At 39.8% G+C, this 17,181-nt stretch overlaps 3 protein-coding genes across 4 annotated transcripts; 2 read left to right on the top strand and 1 right to left on the bottom strand.

Annotated features, from left to right (window-relative positions):
- The first annotated feature begins 3,767 nt into the window (after positions 1-3,767).
- On the top strand, positions 3,768-5,258 carry LOC105281543 (U3 small nucleolar ribonucleoprotein protein IMP3). The gene is made up of 4 exons (XM_026974208.1): positions 3,768-4,053; positions 4,496-4,810; positions 4,902-4,974; positions 5,080-5,258. The coding sequence occupies exons 1-4, from the start codon at positions 3,917-3,919 to the stop codon at positions 5,101-5,103; spliced, it is 549 nt and encodes a 182-aa protein (XP_026830009.1). The 5' UTR covers positions 3,768-3,916; the 3' UTR covers positions 5,104-5,258.
- Positions 5,259-5,646: 388 nt separating this feature from the next.
- On the top strand, positions 5,647-9,674 carry LOC105281546 (sorting nexin-17). The gene is made up of 7 exons (XM_011342835.3): positions 5,647-6,277; positions 6,396-6,761; positions 6,877-6,970; positions 7,080-7,330; positions 7,398-7,664; positions 8,016-8,201; positions 8,300-9,674. The coding sequence occupies exons 1-7, from the start codon at positions 6,218-6,220 to the stop codon at positions 8,567-8,569; spliced, it is 1,494 nt and encodes a 497-aa protein (XP_011341137.1). The 5' UTR covers positions 5,647-6,217; the 3' UTR covers positions 8,570-9,674.
- A 2,032-nt stretch (positions 9,675-11,706) lies between these two features.
- On the bottom strand, positions 11,707-15,324 carry LOC105281545 (serine/threonine-protein kinase 3). 2 transcript variants are annotated; one of them, XM_020032361.2, is made up of 10 exons: positions 15,067-15,324; positions 14,529-14,609; positions 14,274-14,454; positions 13,950-14,177; positions 13,572-13,890; positions 13,351-13,484; positions 13,112-13,274; positions 12,713-12,804; positions 12,428-12,622; positions 11,707-12,233 (listed from the first exon to the last, which is right to left on the bottom strand). In XM_020032361.2, the coding sequence occupies exons 1-10, from the start codon at positions 15,078-15,080 to the stop codon at positions 12,054-12,056; spliced, it is 1,587 nt and encodes a 528-aa protein (XP_019887920.1). In that variant the 5' UTR covers positions 15,081-15,324; the 3' UTR covers positions 11,707-12,053. The 2 variants fall into 2 exon arrangements, with proteins under 2 accessions (XP_019887920.1, XP_019887921.1); XM_020032362.2 differs by having other exon boundaries at positions 11,707-12,212; positions 15,067-15,323.
- Between the last annotated feature and the right edge of the window lie 1,857 nt (positions 15,325-17,181).

The raw sequence follows: 17,181 nt of genomic DNA, 5'->3' as shown, positions 1-17,181 counted from the left end.
TTTTGGTCCTAAAAAAAGATTGCGAGAAGGAAAATCGTCGCTCTCAAGTAGAACCAAAGTTACAGCTTACTGAAAAATGACAGTTTCGAGGTTAGGAAATCTGTCATACCGACGGTGTACAGGGACAGTATGCCTCCGTGGTATGCCTATTCTGTGACTCGTATCGATAGTTTTCGCTATCGTTATGTAGCGACAGCCTATGAGAGCCACGCTTTTCTCCAAGATCGTCTTTGCCATTAGCTGTCGCTAGTTAACGATACCGAAAACTGTCGATACGAGTTACAGAATCGCCCTACAGCGCAGAGTGACCGGACATGCGTAGATTAATTTCTATAATGGCATACCGTGTATACAGTTATAGCGTTTATTTTAAAGAGATCTCAATTTTAATCCAATAAACAAATTTTAAAATTAAATATATTTTTTTGCAGTTTTTACTTTCGATTAAAGTAGAGAATAATTTCTATTTAACTGTGACTTTGATTTTGGTTAAAGCAGAGAATACTGTGTATTTAACTGTTTGTGCTTTTGGTTATTTACTTTAACGATTCGATTTACATTAACAATTCACTGCTTTAAACGATTAAAGCAGAGAATAATTTCTATTTAACTGTGACTTTGATTTTGGTTAAAGCAGAGAAAACTGTGTGTTTAACTATTTGTGATTTGGTTATTTACTTTAACGATTCGATTTATATTGATTTATATTAACAATTCACTGCTTTAAACAATTTCATGTAATATACATGCATAACAACGCGCATGCTCGGTCAGTGTGCACTACGCCCGTAGACCGCCGGTATGACAGATTTTCTAACCCCGAAACTCATTTTTCAATACGTTCTAACTTTGGTTCTACTGGAGAGCGACGATTTTCCTTCTCGCAATCTTTTTTTAGGACCAAAATATACATTTTTACAAAGTTAGAAGGTAAATCGGTGAGGACCGTCTCCTTCAGTTTTACCATCTGCACTAAAGGGTCTCTACGCGTGGTGTTTGTGTGCATATATGTATATATGTAATTCTATCGCATCTTTACTTTGTCAGTAGTAGAGTCCTAGATATCAGAGAAGCGACATTGAACTCGATACATGCGATATATATGCGATAATCGATAAGCCACCATCTTGTTTTCTCCATATGCGAGGTACAACAGACGTCAAAGCAGGTTAACGCTAAACTGGAGCAGTTATAAAGATAAAAGGAAAACTGTAAGAAAAGAACATAAAGTGTGAATATTTTCTAATGTATATTATGTATGATGTATATTATTATTTTGAAAATTTGTTTGTAGTCAAAAGTAGTCATCTGACTTTATTTTATGCACCATAATAACAAACAAAATGGCGCTCAATCACGTGATTTATCTGGCCAATCAGACGATATTCCCTCAATGTCGCTTCTCTGATATCTAGGAGTGTTTTTCAGCAACGACACAGTGCGACAGTATATCATTCTATCTTTGCTGTTCGCTGGTATTGAAAGAAGATAGAATGATACACTGGTCGCACTGTGTCGTTGCTGGAAAACAAGGTAGAACTCTAGTCAGTAGGCAGAAAATTCGCTTATTTCATTGGTTCCGCCATATTCTTCGAAAGGCAACCATCAACCAATCCCGACGTGACAACTGGTTCGTATGTCTCTTACTTGAGGGTCTCTAACCACGCGCGTCATGAAGGCCGCCATATTCTTGCAAACGATCACAGTTCGCATGTCTCTTCCTTGAGGGTCTCTAGACCAGTGCTCGGAATTAGTTGCCCTTTTCGGGCCGATTTCAGAAGCGACGCCTATCATTCCCCCACTACCGCTCGACGCGCGACGGCCGAGCCGCCGAACGCTGTGTTTCAGGGGCGCCACTATATGAGATATACGCTGAGGCATTATCCCAGCGCCCTTTCGTCCAGTCATTAAAATTTTTCTAGCTAAATAGGTTTTACTTTCACAATGAAAAGTGAAGTACTAAATTTTCAATTATTAACTTATTATTAATGTGTAATGTAAAATTATTACTGTGTGTGTGTATAGAGGAGAATCCCCTATTATGAGATATGCTCCTAATATGAGATAATGGAGTTTCTGCTAAACTAGTGAGCACCATCTGTTAATTCCACCATAAACTTATTACTCTTGGTGTAAAATGTATTTAGTGAAAAATTCATTGTTCGTTATTGCGTTTAGCTTTTGCAAAAAAAGGTTTGTGAAATTGTGAACATGTCAAAGGAACTTAAGGTAAGTCTTTAAACCTTGTTTATTACATAATAAAGAAATGGTTGGCAATAAATTCAGTATGCAATGATAGAGTAGAATCGTAGTAACAGGAAAATACGCGATTTGTTGAATTGCTTAATTGTAGAGATTAGATTTCATGATCGCGGAACCGCTAGGCGTGTGGCTCATATAATGAGATATTCAGGGTACTCTTAATATGAGATAATTATTGCTCGAATATGAAGAGTATGTAGTGTAATAAAAAGAAAGAAAATACTACGTTAAGGTTAAAGAAAAGTTAATACGAATTTATATTACGAATTTTTGTGTATTTAATTTTTATAGAATCTGACTATGGAGGTTAGAGAAACGAGGAAACGTCGTTGACAGTGGAATCGTGAAAATTTGGCGAAGGCTGTGGCAGCAGTATTTTTATAAAAATATCTAATAAAGTTTTTTACTTGCAATACTGATGTATTTTGCACTTTTAACACCGATTGCTCAAGGTATCTTATATTAGGAGCACACTTTCGCGATCTTGCGTTAAGCTCTTTTTTCAAATTTTTTTAATTTTCAGAAAAAATAATATTTAAATTAGATTTTTCATTTCACCAAACTAAAGCTTATTAAATTCTTTTCAAGAGAACGTATTACATTTTTTAATTCTGCCTATAGATTTCCTTACATTCGGCAAAATCGATATGGTATCTCATAATCGGGGACTTTCCTCTACTACATTAATAATTGAAAATTTAGTACTTCACTTTTCATTGTGAAAGTAAAACCTATTTAGCTAGAAAAATTTTAATCACTGGACGAAAGGGCGCTGGGATAATGCTCTCAGCGTATATCTCATATAGTGGCGCCCCTGAGACACAGCGTTCGGCGGCTCGGCCGTCGCGCGTCGAGCGGTAGTGGGGGAATGATAGGCGTCGCTTCTGAAATCGGTCCGTAAAGGGCAACTAATTCCGAGCACTGGTCTAGAGACCCTCAAGGAAGAGACATGCGAACTGTGATCGTTTGCAAGAATATGGCGGCCTTCATGACGCGCGTGGTTAGAGACCCTCAAGTAAGAGACATACGAACCAGTTGTCACGTCGGGATTGGTTGATGGTTGCCTTTCGAAGAATATGGCGGAACCAATGAAATAAGTGAATTTTCTGCCTACTGACAAAGTGGGTGCGTTCTGTTTCACGCATATGCGCGCATTATATATATTATACGTAACATTCATTATAGATAAATGCGCGCATATGCGTGAAACGGAACACACCCAGTAAAGATGCGATAGAATTACATTCAGTAAAGTTAATTTGGAGAATACATATATAAAAGGATATAGGGCAAGAATGAATACATGAAATATAATAGAAAAGTTAGAAGGAAATCGGTGAGGAGGACCCGTCTCCTTCAGTTTTACCAAATTTTGCAATTTGTACGCACAAAATTGCGAAATTTTTATAAAAAGCATTTCAACTGTAATTTTTGTATGCGTATGTGTGCAAGTGGCAACACTGTTCACTTCGTTCACTATCCGCTTGGAGTGCTGTTCTTGAATAACATGAGCGATTGTCAGACCTGTTTATTCTTTTCTATGATTACAGTTGATGTTCCTGAGTGCGAGGTGTTTGTTGTAATTTCGTGATTATAAATTTTGGAAAAACCTTCTTTTAGTATTTTGACGTGAAAACAATAAAAAAAGATCATAATGGTACGAAAATTAAAATATCATGAACAAAAGTTACTAAAGAAGGTAGATTTTATATCATGGCAGGCAGATCATAACCTGCACGAAGTTCAGGTTATGAAGAGATATTGCATCCAAAAACGATCTGATTATACAGTGTAAGTGTAGATTATTATTATTTTATTAAAAATATTATTATTATATTTCATATGTCTTTTTTGTGCGTCTTTTATTCACAAAATCATAAAATCCTTATATTGAATAAAACTGAAAATCTTACGATTTAATATCTATAAATATGATTTAATCTAAATTTTTATTCGTTATATTAATGTTCTACTTTACTTAGGATGACTTATAATTTTGAATTGAAATTTATATTTATTTTTATTTATTTTACATTTATATATCAATTCAGAAATTAATATAGATAAGTTAAAAAAGTAATGAATTTGTATATGTGGAATAGTATAATAAATTATTAACATAATACACTCTTATTAGTTGATGCTAGACTTCTACACAATTGCACTAATAATTCCATTAATATAACATGACCTGACAATAAAGGATATTTTATAATTATCCAAACTTTTGTAGGTACAACAAATTATCACGCGAGATACGTGAATTAGGTAAAAAAATCAAGGAAGTTGAACCTAATCATCCCTTTCGGATAGAGCAAAGTGCTACGTTGCTAGAAAAACTGTACATGATGGGTTTGATCTCTACAAAGGGCGATCTCTCTCTAACACAAAAAGTAACAGCCAGTTGCTTCTGCAGACGGAGGCTCCCAGTTATTATGGTACGAAGCAAAATGATTCAAACAATACCAATGGCAGTGAAGTTCATAGAACAAGGTCACGTCAGAGTCGGAGTGGAAGTTGTGAAGGATCCTGCATTTTTCGTGACAAGGTAAACAAAAAATGTACATACACATATATTGTTTATTTATTTATTATTAATTATTTTAATCAATAATTATTAATATATGTTATTATAACAGAAACTTGGAAGATTTTATAACGTGGGTAGATACTTCCGCTATTAAGAAACATGTACTAGAGTACAATAATGAGGTGAGAATATTTATTTCTTTTATCATATCATGTACATATCATAAAATATATATTATAAAATTAAATCGTTCTTTTTAATCTATATACATATTTAATTTGTTACAGAGGGACGATTTCGATATGGTGTAATTTTTTATATTGAATAAATGTTTTTAAACTATAATTATAATTAGAAATAATAAAAAAGTTTTTAATTATTATAAACATTTTGTTACTCTTTTTGCTCGTGCGATAGATTAATATTAAATGTACATATAGTTTGAGAAATATATTTTTAAGACCAAGAGTATTGTATTAATAAAAGAAGTCCTTTTGATATTATTTTTCTTCAATTATTTACATCCATTTATATGTACAAAGTATCCTAAACCGATAATAATTTTAAAGACAAGTTGTTTGGAACAAAAATTTTAACAATATCGAGACTATAGTTTTTAAATGGTAAGCCATTAAAATTCACCAATGAGAGAACTGAAATTTCGCGTTAGGTAGTATGTACATACATCGATTTACGGGGATTCGCGTGACCGCTTTTATCGACCGTTCAAATGTACCGACGATAACTACAATTAAAACGGTAATAATCGATAAAACAGTCGATGGAAGTTTCTGTTCTTCAGTTGATAAAAATGCGGAGCTTTAGTTTGTATCAAAAGTGCGTTAGATGTCTCTGGTATTTATTTAATTCGGTAGCGGCTCGCGGTTAGAATTCGTTAGCTCGTCGTTGACGTGTGTGGGCGGATAAATGTCAAAAGTCGAACAGTGATACGTGAATACGGATAAAGGGGCACGATGACTGTTCACGTGCCAATCTTACGTCGTGCCGAGGTATCTCGAAAAGGAGCGTATCTTATCGCACTCTCGAAACGCGGAAAACGTTCCACCGTATCGTTTTCTATGTCGCGAACGTAACCTCCAAGCGTATCTGTCTCGGAATGAGCGATATCGGCTAATTTCCCACTGGCCGTATCGAACCCGTATGGGGATCGGGTGCCAAACAAAAAAGAAGAAGAAGGCTAATTTCCCTCGTGGAGAACGTTGTTCCTCCGGACGTAGCTTTTAGCTCGAGCAGAATCGAGAGCGAATTTACTAACGTAAGGCGGGCTTTACGTTTCCTTTTATCTGGAACTTTGCTAAATGCGTGTACCGGTAATCGAGAACCTCGCTGAACCTTGCTGCATATACATATATAATACGTGACAACGATATATTGGCCGGTCGTTCCCTCAAGATTCACGTAAAAATGCATTTCTCTATACCGGATACTCAGGAATTTCTCGATGGAGCTGGCAACGCATATGTTGTAAGCGACATTTGCACACAATGTTGTTTGTTACTCTCTATTCTTTTCCCACGTTACTTTAGCATGTGTACGTATGTACACACGTACACACTAATGATGGTATTCACGACGTTTGCAGGGATATAATGTCCATGTTAATGGATTGTTTCATTGTACCGTGAGGTACAAGCAACTGCACAATTTACACGTCCAGCTGTCCAAGGATCTCGACATCTCCTTGCCTGTGTTTCCTCCAAAAAGGTTCTTCCCGTTGACAGCCAGTCAGCAAGAGGAACGGCGGCTGGCGTTGGAAAAGTACATTCAGTCGATCGGCCAGAACGTGGCTGTCAATAATTCCGAGATACTAAATGGATTTTTATTGAGCGCGCAACAGGAAACCATAGGTGGCCCACTGGAGGATGAGATCTTGGATGTGTTTCTCATGGATGGATCAAAAGTTTCGTTGAACGTCTCGACGGCGGAGCATTCCGGTGAGGTTTTAAAGGTAGATACGTGTTCCAGCGATGTGTTGCGTGTACTCGCACATTTAGAAGGGTACACGCATGTGCAGTGTCGTTTTGTCAAATTACATTTCTTCCTCTTGTTTCATGTACCTATAGAAGGTGTATAAACATCTACGAGTGACGGAAAAGTATCATTTTTACTTTGCGCTGTTTGTCGTCGTGCAAGATGAATTGTCTGGTAGCATCAAGAGTAAGTAACACGCACTTCCCTCTTTTCTTTGGTTTTCTTTGTCTTCTCTAGCAAGTGCAAGTGCGTTGGGTGGGCATTTCCTTTTTAACGTGCAGTTTGTGTCCCCTAGCGTTGCGCAAGTTGCAAAACTTTGAGTCACCCTTCGTAACGTACAGATACATGTGCTCGATGGGTACGAGGATCGTTGTGAGAAAGAATTACTGGAACCCGACGTACGATCTCGAGTTGTTGGGCGATCCGGTGACCCTGAATCTACTGTACGTTCAAACGGTCGCGGAGATTCGCAGCGGATCGATCTCGACTACCGAGCAGGTGCAGTGTCACTTGGAGAATTTGCAGGAGTCGTGGGACAAGGAACAAGTACGTTCATCTCGACCGCTCCGTTGAAACATTTGTGTAATTTGTTTTTGCGTTTTTGTTATTTCAGTATTTAAAGGTAGCTCGTTGCTTAAAATATTATGGCTACACGCAATTTGCACCGTGCTATTGTGATTATCCGCGACATGGTTCGAGAGTATTACTTGCTATAGGTGGAAACGAATTAAACTTACGCGTTTTGTCATCTGAAGAGGAGGAGGAGGAGAAGCAGGAGCAGAAGGAGAAGGAGGGAGAAAAGGAAAAGAGACAGAGGAAGCACGAAATTGTATTTAAAGTGTCGCGAATGCGATGCTGGCGTATCACTACCACGCAAAGTGTAAGTACAGCGAATTATTATCTATATATATATATATATATATATATATATAAGCCAAATATCACTCACTGACTCATCAACGTGCAGCCCGAACCACTGCATCTATCGACTTGAAATTTTAAGGGTATATTCCTACTATTACGTAGGTGCTCACTAAGGGTGGGTTTTCCGAAATTCCACCCCTAACGGGTGAGAAGGGATAAAATGTGTTTTTATTTAATTCTACACATAATATCGCGGGCGAAGCCCGCGTGACGGGGGATGCTAGTATATCATACATGCGAAAATATCGAAAGAAAGCTTTACTGATTTACGAGATAAACGTCGGCCATTAATGACGGATGCATCTAGGAAATGGATCGTGGCAAGGATTTGAAAGACTGCAGTTTGGAACTATCCTTCGAGTATCTGATCGCTAAGAACGAATTGCAATGGATTACGATCGCTTCGGAGCAGGCGATTTTCATGTCCGTCTGCCTGCAAGCCATGATCGACGAATTGTTGCAGAAACGTGTCGTGGGCATCAGCACAATTCAGGTTGTTGTATGAACTGTTTCCCGCAACTGTACACCCGAAATAATAAATGCCCGATCGTACTTTCTTTCTTCCATCTCTCAAATGCGTGCTGTTTGCAGGCGGGATCAGGAAAATCTTGGACGTACATCATGAGGGACGGTCAGAGTCGCGTCACTATGGGATCGCCGTTGCGAGAATGTGCCAATAATGATCATCGGCCAAAGCCGGGACCAATCATTAAGAAGCTTGCCGATAAATGGTCAGCCGTGAAATCGAAGAGACCCGATGACTCGAAGGTTGTCGTACACGAGACTCGAACAACGCGCACGATCGACTTTGATGTCGTGGAAAATAACGTTTTCCGCATGATAGGGGATGACGATCTGTGAATACTCTCTTTTTTTTCCTTCTCCTAAAAGATTTCCTTAAAAGATGTGAGCGTTGCGGGATCAATCATGAGGACATGGATTCTATCGAAACAAATTTTTCATGTGCGTGTATATATATATTTTTTAACGCTTTACGACTTATCGAAATGTTTTTACCAATTTACAGTTACCTCGTTAAAATCAGAGATAGGAGCCGGATTGTTGTAACTCGAACGATATCAAGTGTCACATCTTGACCATGTGATTACGACGCATTTACGATTACGACTTTAATTGAAAAGTTCTTTGGCAGTTGGTGCCAAGAAGTAAAAAGAAGGAAAGAATTGTTGCACGACCCGTTAACACGCTGCTGTGAATCAAGTACTTAATTATAACGGAATCGCGTACCAAGGTAGCATAATAAACGACATACATCGCAACAAAGCACAGGGATCAAATGCGTGTCATAGTTTGCGCAATGTTTTATTATTGTCAAACAAAATGATTAAAACTGCAGCATATTAATGTCTGCCTTCGTTATTATCTTAAACAAAAAGTATTAATATTTCTCGCTTCAATGTGTTAAATAGCAATCATTCTATACGTTATGTACTATTATCGGACTATAGTTTTCACGCTAAATTATTCACTCGATAAAACATACTCTTCTGCCTTCAGTCTCTAGATATATTTAGCCAAAAACAACAGATTGTACGATACGTAACGAAATGTGCAATTGTAACACGTTGTCATAAAATTGTCATGACTAAATATCGACATCAAAAGAATTATGCCTTAAAATGAAAAAAAATGAGAAATGAAAACGAATTACAAAGTGGTGAGAAATACATTATAATTCTGCTTACAATGGAGGCTAATTATTCAAAAGCTAAATGACTGATAATTCGATGGGAAATGCATTAATCTGCTTGCTTGTCACGTTTCTGCTGCTGTTTTCTTTATTTTTTTGTTTTTTGGCTGTTTTGTCTTGTTTACTTTAGCGTGGCTTTGTAAAAAAAAAAGAAAAGCCAGTCGAAAATGGTACACATGTTTCGAAATGAACGATTTTCACAAAACGGTAGCAATAGCTGTAAATAAAATGTAAAAATATAAGACTTACAAATTATTTTTGTGATTTTTTACAAAAGTTTATATGTATATATTTATATATGTACGTATGTGTATATAAGAATACAATTTAAAAAACACATTTTCTCGCGTTCCATCTCATGCACTCTGCATAATGCATAATTATGCACCATTCGAAAATTCGTGTATATAAAACGGGGGGGAAAAAAAAGATTAGACAATCGTTTAAATTATTCGGAAGAATCCAAGAAGGAGATTAATGTACAATGTACACGATGCATTTCGTTAAAAATTACATTTCGTATAAAAACGCACGACATTGGAGTAAAAGACTGTGTTATTACTTTCTCTGCTCGAGACCTCTCGTTAGCATACGCTGGCGTTCGTCGAGGCTGCGTGAGGTGCACTCGACGCAAATTCAGATCACGTTTCACCGACGCATACTTTCGTCTATATCAAAAATATCATTTGCTGTCAATTCTGCACTATTATCTTTTTTTCGTGAAGGGAGTGAACGAAGATTTCGATTCTGGTGGATTGTAGCATTTCCTCTTCCTTTTCTGATTTCTCTTCTCCAGTTTACAATAACTCTATTCCTCCTCGATACTCTTGCGCGGGTGCGAAATAGCCCAACGTCAGCACAAACGATTATTACGTACTATTATACTATACATTGTAATATTCGCCATACGCGTATCAATGGCACGTACGAATATATATATATATATATCTACTCTCCGTGCGACGTGTAACGACCGTAAAAGAATATGCAGGGACGAGCATCTCGATGCTTCGTTACACGAGAAGATTATTGTTGCAAGGCATCTTTTTCCCCCCGGATGAATCTTTATATTCGATTCTTAACGAATGAAAATTCATCCTTAGAACGAAACCTAATTTCAGCTTCAACGACATACTCTCGCACTGCGACCATGTAAAAATTGGAGCATACGTACGTCGGAACACCGCGGATACGGAAGACTAATACTATCGAGTTCGGGTCAAGTTCAAGCGAAATATCTCGTTCCCAGTAAAGTAACGGTGCGAAGTTGCGTGTCGAGAAACGCAGTCGTTCGGTAATTCACTAGGAAGTCTCAGCATGATCGCATTGATATTCGCGACTTGAAAAGTAAAATTTCTCATCGTGAGCGAAGGAAGGAACGTGTACTTATCGTGTCGATACGCGATAAGTATGAGGATAAATATAGGGGAGAGCAGAATAACTATCTATGGCAGTAGAATGATAAATCAAAAGGGAAAACAATTTGGAGCCTTTCCTTATTTCACTCTCGTTTTGACTGCCGTGATCGGCTAACGCTTTTCATTCATCCTGAGAACCGTCAGTAATTTCGCATTTCGTGAGACCATTCGTGTCATGCGACGCGATGATTTTCTTTATGGTTACGGTAAAAGGGAAAAAAAAGAAAGAAAGAAGAAAAAGGAAATCCTGCATCATAAAATGGCATTTGCGAATGACTAGGTACGATGAGATAGCGAAATTTCGTCTTACGAGTATAAAAAAAAAAGAGTTGATCGATGGAAATGAAATATGTACGACGCACTTGTTTCGATGCGCTCCTACTTGCATACTTGTCGTTTTCTCCTTTCTCTTAATTTTTCTTTATCATCGCCTAACCCCCTACGAGGGTCTCTTGATAGATTTCTCTAAGAATAGGATACATTATTTAAGGTGATCCTGGAGTTGCTAGTGAACTTTTTCGCGATGGTGCTGCCATTTGCACAAAAAATGCTTTTTATAAAAATTTGGCAATTTGTGCGCACAAAATCGCTGTTGAGCGGTGTTTGGACACAATTAAGGATTCCTTTACAGAATACAGGAGAACACAGAATTCTCTTTTATGACGCTTCTAAAGTCACTTCGAAAAGCATCCTCATATTCCTTACTTGTGTCCAAACACCGCTCAACAGCGATTTTGTGCGTACAAATTGCCAAATTTTTGTAAAAAGCATTTGATTGTGCAAATATTGTGCGATGGCAGCACCATCGCGAAGAAGTTCACTAGCAGCTCCAGCATCCCCTTAACAGTAAATAAACATGATAGAAAAATTAAGTATAGTGATTGTATCTTGACCTAAATCACGTAAAAATAATTTACACTGGTGACGTGAGGCTATCGGCTATTATAGCTACTAGACATCCCGGATTCGCAAAAAGAAAAGCAACATTGTAATCTGATAGCTCGATGAAGGGATGAAAGAAGGGACCGTGTGTAAAGTCACGTCGCGCGCTTGTGAGTCGACGGGATGATGTGTGGTGCGAGCAATGTTCTTCTCTTTAATGGAATCAGGGATGACGCGAATAGAATCTATCCATTTATACAACTGTACAACTGTACCCTTTGTCCCTATCTCTCTGTCGTGATGACTACGTCGCGTAGAGAAGGAAACCAAACCGTTAAAAGTTTTGTTGGCGCTTCCGCTTGGTGTCCATTGCGTCGAGGATGGGCTGTCGCTTGGTCTGATACCTCTTTCTCAGCTCGTCGATCTCCCGCTCCATCTCCGCGTCCAGACTAGCCATTCGTTGCTGCAGTTCCTCGTAGGAGAGAAACTTCAGCTGCAGGACAGGGTTGTTTCTCTATATTCAAGTTGTCTATCTGTTTTATAATGCCTAAGGTGCCTAAAGCGTTACTCCGAGGGTGACTTTGCTCGGGGAGAGAAGGAAAGAGGGAGGACGCGAACCACGCTCCCTCGGATCCATTCGCGGCCGTTTATCGCGTGAGGCGAGTATCGATCCCGCCGATTACCCAAATAGTATAGTGTGCTACTTACAAAATCGAAATCACGCTCGGTGAAGACATTCTGGAACTTTGATATATTGTTGCGCGGCTGTTCCAGCACAGGATGAGATATCTGGTTCTGCAGCTGCAGCTGCAGGTGGCTTTGAAACCTTTGAGATTCGCTTGGACTCAGCAGCTCCGACTTTGCGTTCTCCGAATTTTGCGCGCCCAACAACTGTGCGTTACCCTATATACGCGTGCATTACATTACGTGAGAATAGGGTCGTTCGACGGCCAGAGTGCCATTCTCATAACGTGAAACGGGATTCCTCTTTACCTTGCCAATTTCGGGCGCTTCCTTCTTGTCGAAATGATCCAAGAATAGCGGTCGATACTTCTTGCCAGATTCCACGGAGCCAGTGTTGTGTCCTGGCACACATTAACGTCGATCGTTAGCTTTAGCTGCTTTAGATCGTTAGCGAATCTGCGTTCAAACCGATTGCATCTTCGTTGCACGTCCCAGCCAGTGTCGGGGCCAACAACACGTGGGAGATTAACTACGTGTCCTGTGCTCGACACGGTGCTCGAAACGACATTGCCATGAACGCGACATCTTTGCAAACTGATCTGAACGTGAGTTACTGTCCCTGAGTGAAAGTGAAGCCCGGACTCGGCCGTGATCGCCGGCTGGAACGGCAAACGAGAGCCTCGAGAGACTTGATCAAGATTTACTGACTTTTCATGGTAGCTTCGGTATCCGTGTCGCTATTAATGACCATAGTACCCAGGTCCAACACTGCCGAGACTAAAGTACCCGTGTCGGGAAGATCGTGACTCGGCACCAGCGTCCTGCTGTCCTCCGGTAACGGTTTCATGGTTCCGCTGCAATCGTCCTCGTCCTACGAAGAGAAGCAACGATCATTAATACGTGCATCACGTTCGAGGAGCTAGCTAGTCGCTAGGGTGAGTAGCTACCGAATCGTCCGCCTGATTTTGCGCTTTAATCGCCACGTTGTTTATCACGTGCGCTCGATGCACACTCTGCTTCTCTCGTATCTCGTGGGCCTCGGCGATCATTTGGCTCAGGATACTCGGCTGTTTGGCATTACCTGAAACCGTCACCGAGGAAATGGACAAGGTACTACCAGCGAGTTTCCCAGCCTGCAGCTTGGTCTCTCAACTTTGCTCCTGCTCACCTATGAACTCGTGCTGCAGAAGCTCCGTCGCAGTGGCTCTCTCTTCGGGATTTTTTACAAGGCACCCACTGACAAAATCGATAAATTCTGGACTCCACTGATCGGGCTCCCTAAAACTGGGCGGCGGTTTAGTCGGGATCATGAATATCGCCCTCATCGGATGTATGTCCCCATACGGTGGTTTGCCCTCAGCCATCTCCAGGGCCGTTATACCCAGGGACCATATGTCGGCCACGCAGTCGTAGCCGATCTCTTGTATGACCTCGGGTGCCATCCAGAATGGTGTACCGATGACCGTGTTACGTTTCGCCATGGTATCCTGTCAACACGTCACGCGTCAACACACCAGCAACCTGCCAATATGCCAATACGACTTACCGTTAATTGACCCGCCACACCGAAATCGGCCAATTTCGCGTGGCCCTCGTTATTCAGAAGGATATTTCCAGCCTTGATGTCTCTGTGAATCTTTCTTCTCAGGTGCAGGTATTCCAGTCCTTTGAGGGTGTCGCTGAGAATCGTCGCGATCTCATCCTCCTGAAGCGTCTTCTTCCTTAGCCTCATGATATCGCTGACGGAGCCAGCTCCACAATACTCCATCACGATCTGCAAGGGTGATTCGAATGACAAGTACAATGCATCAATCTTTCTTTAAAACGACGATGACAATGATCGAAGGTAACAATGATCGTGTAAATTTACCCATAGATCTGTATTCTTAAAGTAACTTCCATAATACTTGACAACGTATGGAGAGTCACACTGCTGCATGATCGATATTTCCTTAATGATCTCCTGTAGGTCCGTGTCAACTGGTACCTGTTTGATGGCGAGTACCTGACCGCTCTCCTTGTGCAAAGCTTTGTAAACTGATCCATATGACCTGGAGAAAAAAAAAGAACGAGTCTCAACGAGTGTTTACTAGTTTACACGGGGGCAGGATTGCTACAAACTTACCCTTCTCCCAACTTGCATATAATGTCGAACACTTCTTCCGGTTGCCTTGTTAAACTTTCCTCCGATAACTTTTTCAATTCGCTAAACACACGACAGAAAGAGAGATCTTAATCCGATGTGTAACGCTCTATTGTTGATACGAGATAAGGATTGGGGAAGAGAGCGCAGAGTGCTCGCGCTCTTGCCAGGAGACGATGGGCGCTCTAATCGAATCGTTTGAAACTGTACGTCCTCCCTCGCGGCGTAACCCGGTCGGACTTGTCTCGAATCAAACGTGTGAGAAACGTGCTTGAAAGAAACATTGTTACAACGCGAGGAATAATCTTGAATGATCTTTATTGCAGGTTAACAAAGAGACAAAGGGCCAACGCGATTCGGTCACGGACCGGCGATATCAAACGGTGCCGAATATCGATCGTCGCCGCCGTTACGAGTAATCTCGGAAAGCCAGGTCGGCTCGGGGTTGAAGAGTGCGATCGGCCAGTGGTGTCGTTAAAAAAACGCACACATAAAACACAAGTTGAAAACAATCGAATACCTCTTGGAAGACATCTTCGCGTCGATGTCGGATCGGGGATCTCGAGTGAACGCACGCGCGGGTACTTATAGGAGCAACATAAACGTGAGCAAATCGTGATTATCGTGCCGCGTGCGAAGGTAACATGGCCAATTAAAAGTAGAGGCATTACATTTTTGTCGATAAATTAAAGTAACCACAACCGAAATATCGCAATCTTCGACTGTCGGCCATCGTAGATGGTGCAGTCGATCAAGAGTTCGCGAATGCACTCCGCTCCGGATGGCACGCGACGGTCTTCAGGGCCGCTTTACACGAGGGCAGCGTTTGGAAACCCGCCGACCTTCCGTCTTTCCGTGACTTCCGCGCGTGCGCATCCACGTGCGCGCGTGCAGCATGGATCGCATAAATGTATAGAGATGTAACACGCGTTTTCCGCGATAATCTTCTTTTGTGACGTCTTTGCGAGACGCAACAAAGAGCGAAAGATTTTTCGACGGAATATAAACGTCTGTTTTCTCTCGGGCGCCATGTTGACGCGCGTAGTAGTAGCGATTCAAGTTTGGAAAAGGCAAAGTAATTATTCGAAATGCTGGAAAGGTTCGAACAATGAAAAGATAACGATCAGATAACAAAAAGTTTTATTAACATTCAAACGAAAAGAGAACATCACAGATGCGTAATTCACGAGTAATCTAGTTAGTAATGATTACAACAGTAACTATTACATGTTTCCCTTTAATTTCAATTGTCTTGTTGGTCGAGTCAATCGACGATCGCGCCGCAATTCAAAACTTTCAATCATCTGCAACATACATGCAGCATGCGCATGCGTGCGCGTGTAAACGCGCACACGTTCACCCATCGACGTTATCCCACGTTAATAACATAATTGTATATATACACAGGGTGTAACAAAAGTCTGGAAACGGTCGAATATTTCATAAACTATGCATTTTAGAAAGAAATGTTTCAGACAAAAGTTGTAGGATTTCAAGTAGCGCATTACATAGCAACATCAGTATGACCTTGAAGAGTGTTGTCAAGGTCATGTGAAGGTCAACTTTGTTTTCTTAAATGGAACCGCCTATAAAATGTTGCATATTTGGATTCTACGGGAAAAAACGAGTAAATTTTATCTGAAACATTTGTTTGAAAAATGCTTCTATCAAAAGTTATACGCATTTAAACCTTAAAGTAGAATACATTGCAAGTAATGATAAATTAATTAAGACTTTATCGTTTTGCTCTTTTACTTTATTAAATGTTCGAACTGGTGTCCATTAACATCTAAACACTTATTAAGTCTTCTTACGAAACTTTGCTCTAAGTAACATTTTAGGGGTCACGCTAACGCAAGCTTCACGTATTCTTCGTTCAAGTCATGATTTTCGAACTTGATAAGCAGCATGAAAACCAGCTCAAAACTAACTAAATGCATAAATTTGTATTTACATTTTCCGATGTGTAAGTTTATGTTTCTTTCAGTTAACATCGAGTACGTAATCCAAGGCCATTAGCTAGCGCTAGCATGACCCCTAAAATGTTACTTAGAGCAAAGTTTCGTAAGAAGACTTAATAAGTGTTTAGATGTTAATGGACACCAGTTCGAACATTTAATAAAGTAAAAGAGCAAAACGATAAAGTCTTAATTAATTTATCATTACTTGCAATGTATTCTACTTTAAGGTTTAAATGCGTATAACTTTTGATAGAAGCATTTTTCAAACAAATGTTTCAGATAAAATTTACTCGTTTTTTCCCGTAGAATCCAAATATGCAACATTTTATAGGCGGTTCCATTTAAGAAAACAAAGTTGACCTTCACATGACCTTGACAACACTCTTCAAGGTCATACTGATGTTGCTATGTAATGCGCTACTTGAAATCCTACAACTTTTGTCTGAAACATTTCTTTCTAAAATGCATAGTTTATGAAATATTCAACCGTTTCCAGACTTTTGGTACACTCTGTATATAAAAAAAAAACTCGCGCACATTCTCGCAATTTCAATTAGTCAACCTGAATATTTGATGGATTCTTACTACGTTTTAATGAGTCGAATCAAGTTTGAATCGCGATTATAATTTGAATCGAGAGGCGAGAGTGGTACGTGCCGTTGGCCGGTAATCGG

Source organism: Ooceraea biroi, chromosome 12 (genome assembly GCF_003672135.1).
Source record: "Ooceraea biroi isolate clonal line C1 chromosome 12, Obir_v5.4, whole genome shotgun sequence".
Classification (NCBI taxonomy): domain Eukaryota; kingdom Metazoa; phylum Arthropoda; class Insecta; order Hymenoptera; family Formicidae; genus Ooceraea; species Ooceraea biroi.
Note: the sequence above shows the minus strand (reverse complement) of the source record. Positions and strands in the feature narration are given on the sequence as shown.

Bases quoted from the DNA above. Each gene is read 5' to 3' on its own strand.
- LOC105281543 (XM_026974208.1), top strand. From the start codon at position 3,917: ATGGTACGAAAATTAAAATATCATGAACAAAAGTTACTAAAGAAGGTA. The intron at 4,811-4,901 runs GTAAACAAAAAA...TTATTATAACAG, and splicing joins CCTGCATTTTTCGTGACAAG to AAACTTGGAAGATTTTATAA. The intron at 4,975-5,079 runs GTGAGAATATTT...AATTTGTTACAG, and splicing joins TACTAGAGTACAATAATGAG to AGGGACGATTTCGATATGGT.
- LOC105281546 (XM_011342835.3), top strand. From the start codon at position 6,218: ATGCATTTCTCTATACCGGATACTCAGGAATTTCTCGATGGAGCTGGC. The intron at 6,762-6,876 runs GTAGATACGTGT...ATGTACCTATAG, and splicing joins ATTCCGGTGAGGTTTTAAAG to AAGGTGTATAAACATCTACG. The intron at 6,971-7,079 runs GTAAGTAACACG...TGTGTCCCCTAG, and splicing joins ATTGTCTGGTAGCATCAAGA to CGTTGCGCAAGTTGCAAAAC.
- LOC105281545 (XM_020032361.2), bottom strand. The intron at 13,485-13,571 runs GTGAGCAGGAGC...TGACGGTTTCAG, and splicing joins TCTGCAGCACGAGTTCATAG to GTAATGCCAAACAGCCGAGT. The intron at 12,234-12,427 runs GTAAGTAGCACA...ACTTGAATATAG, and splicing joins CCGAGCGTGATTTCGATTTT to AGAAACAACCCTGTCCTGCA.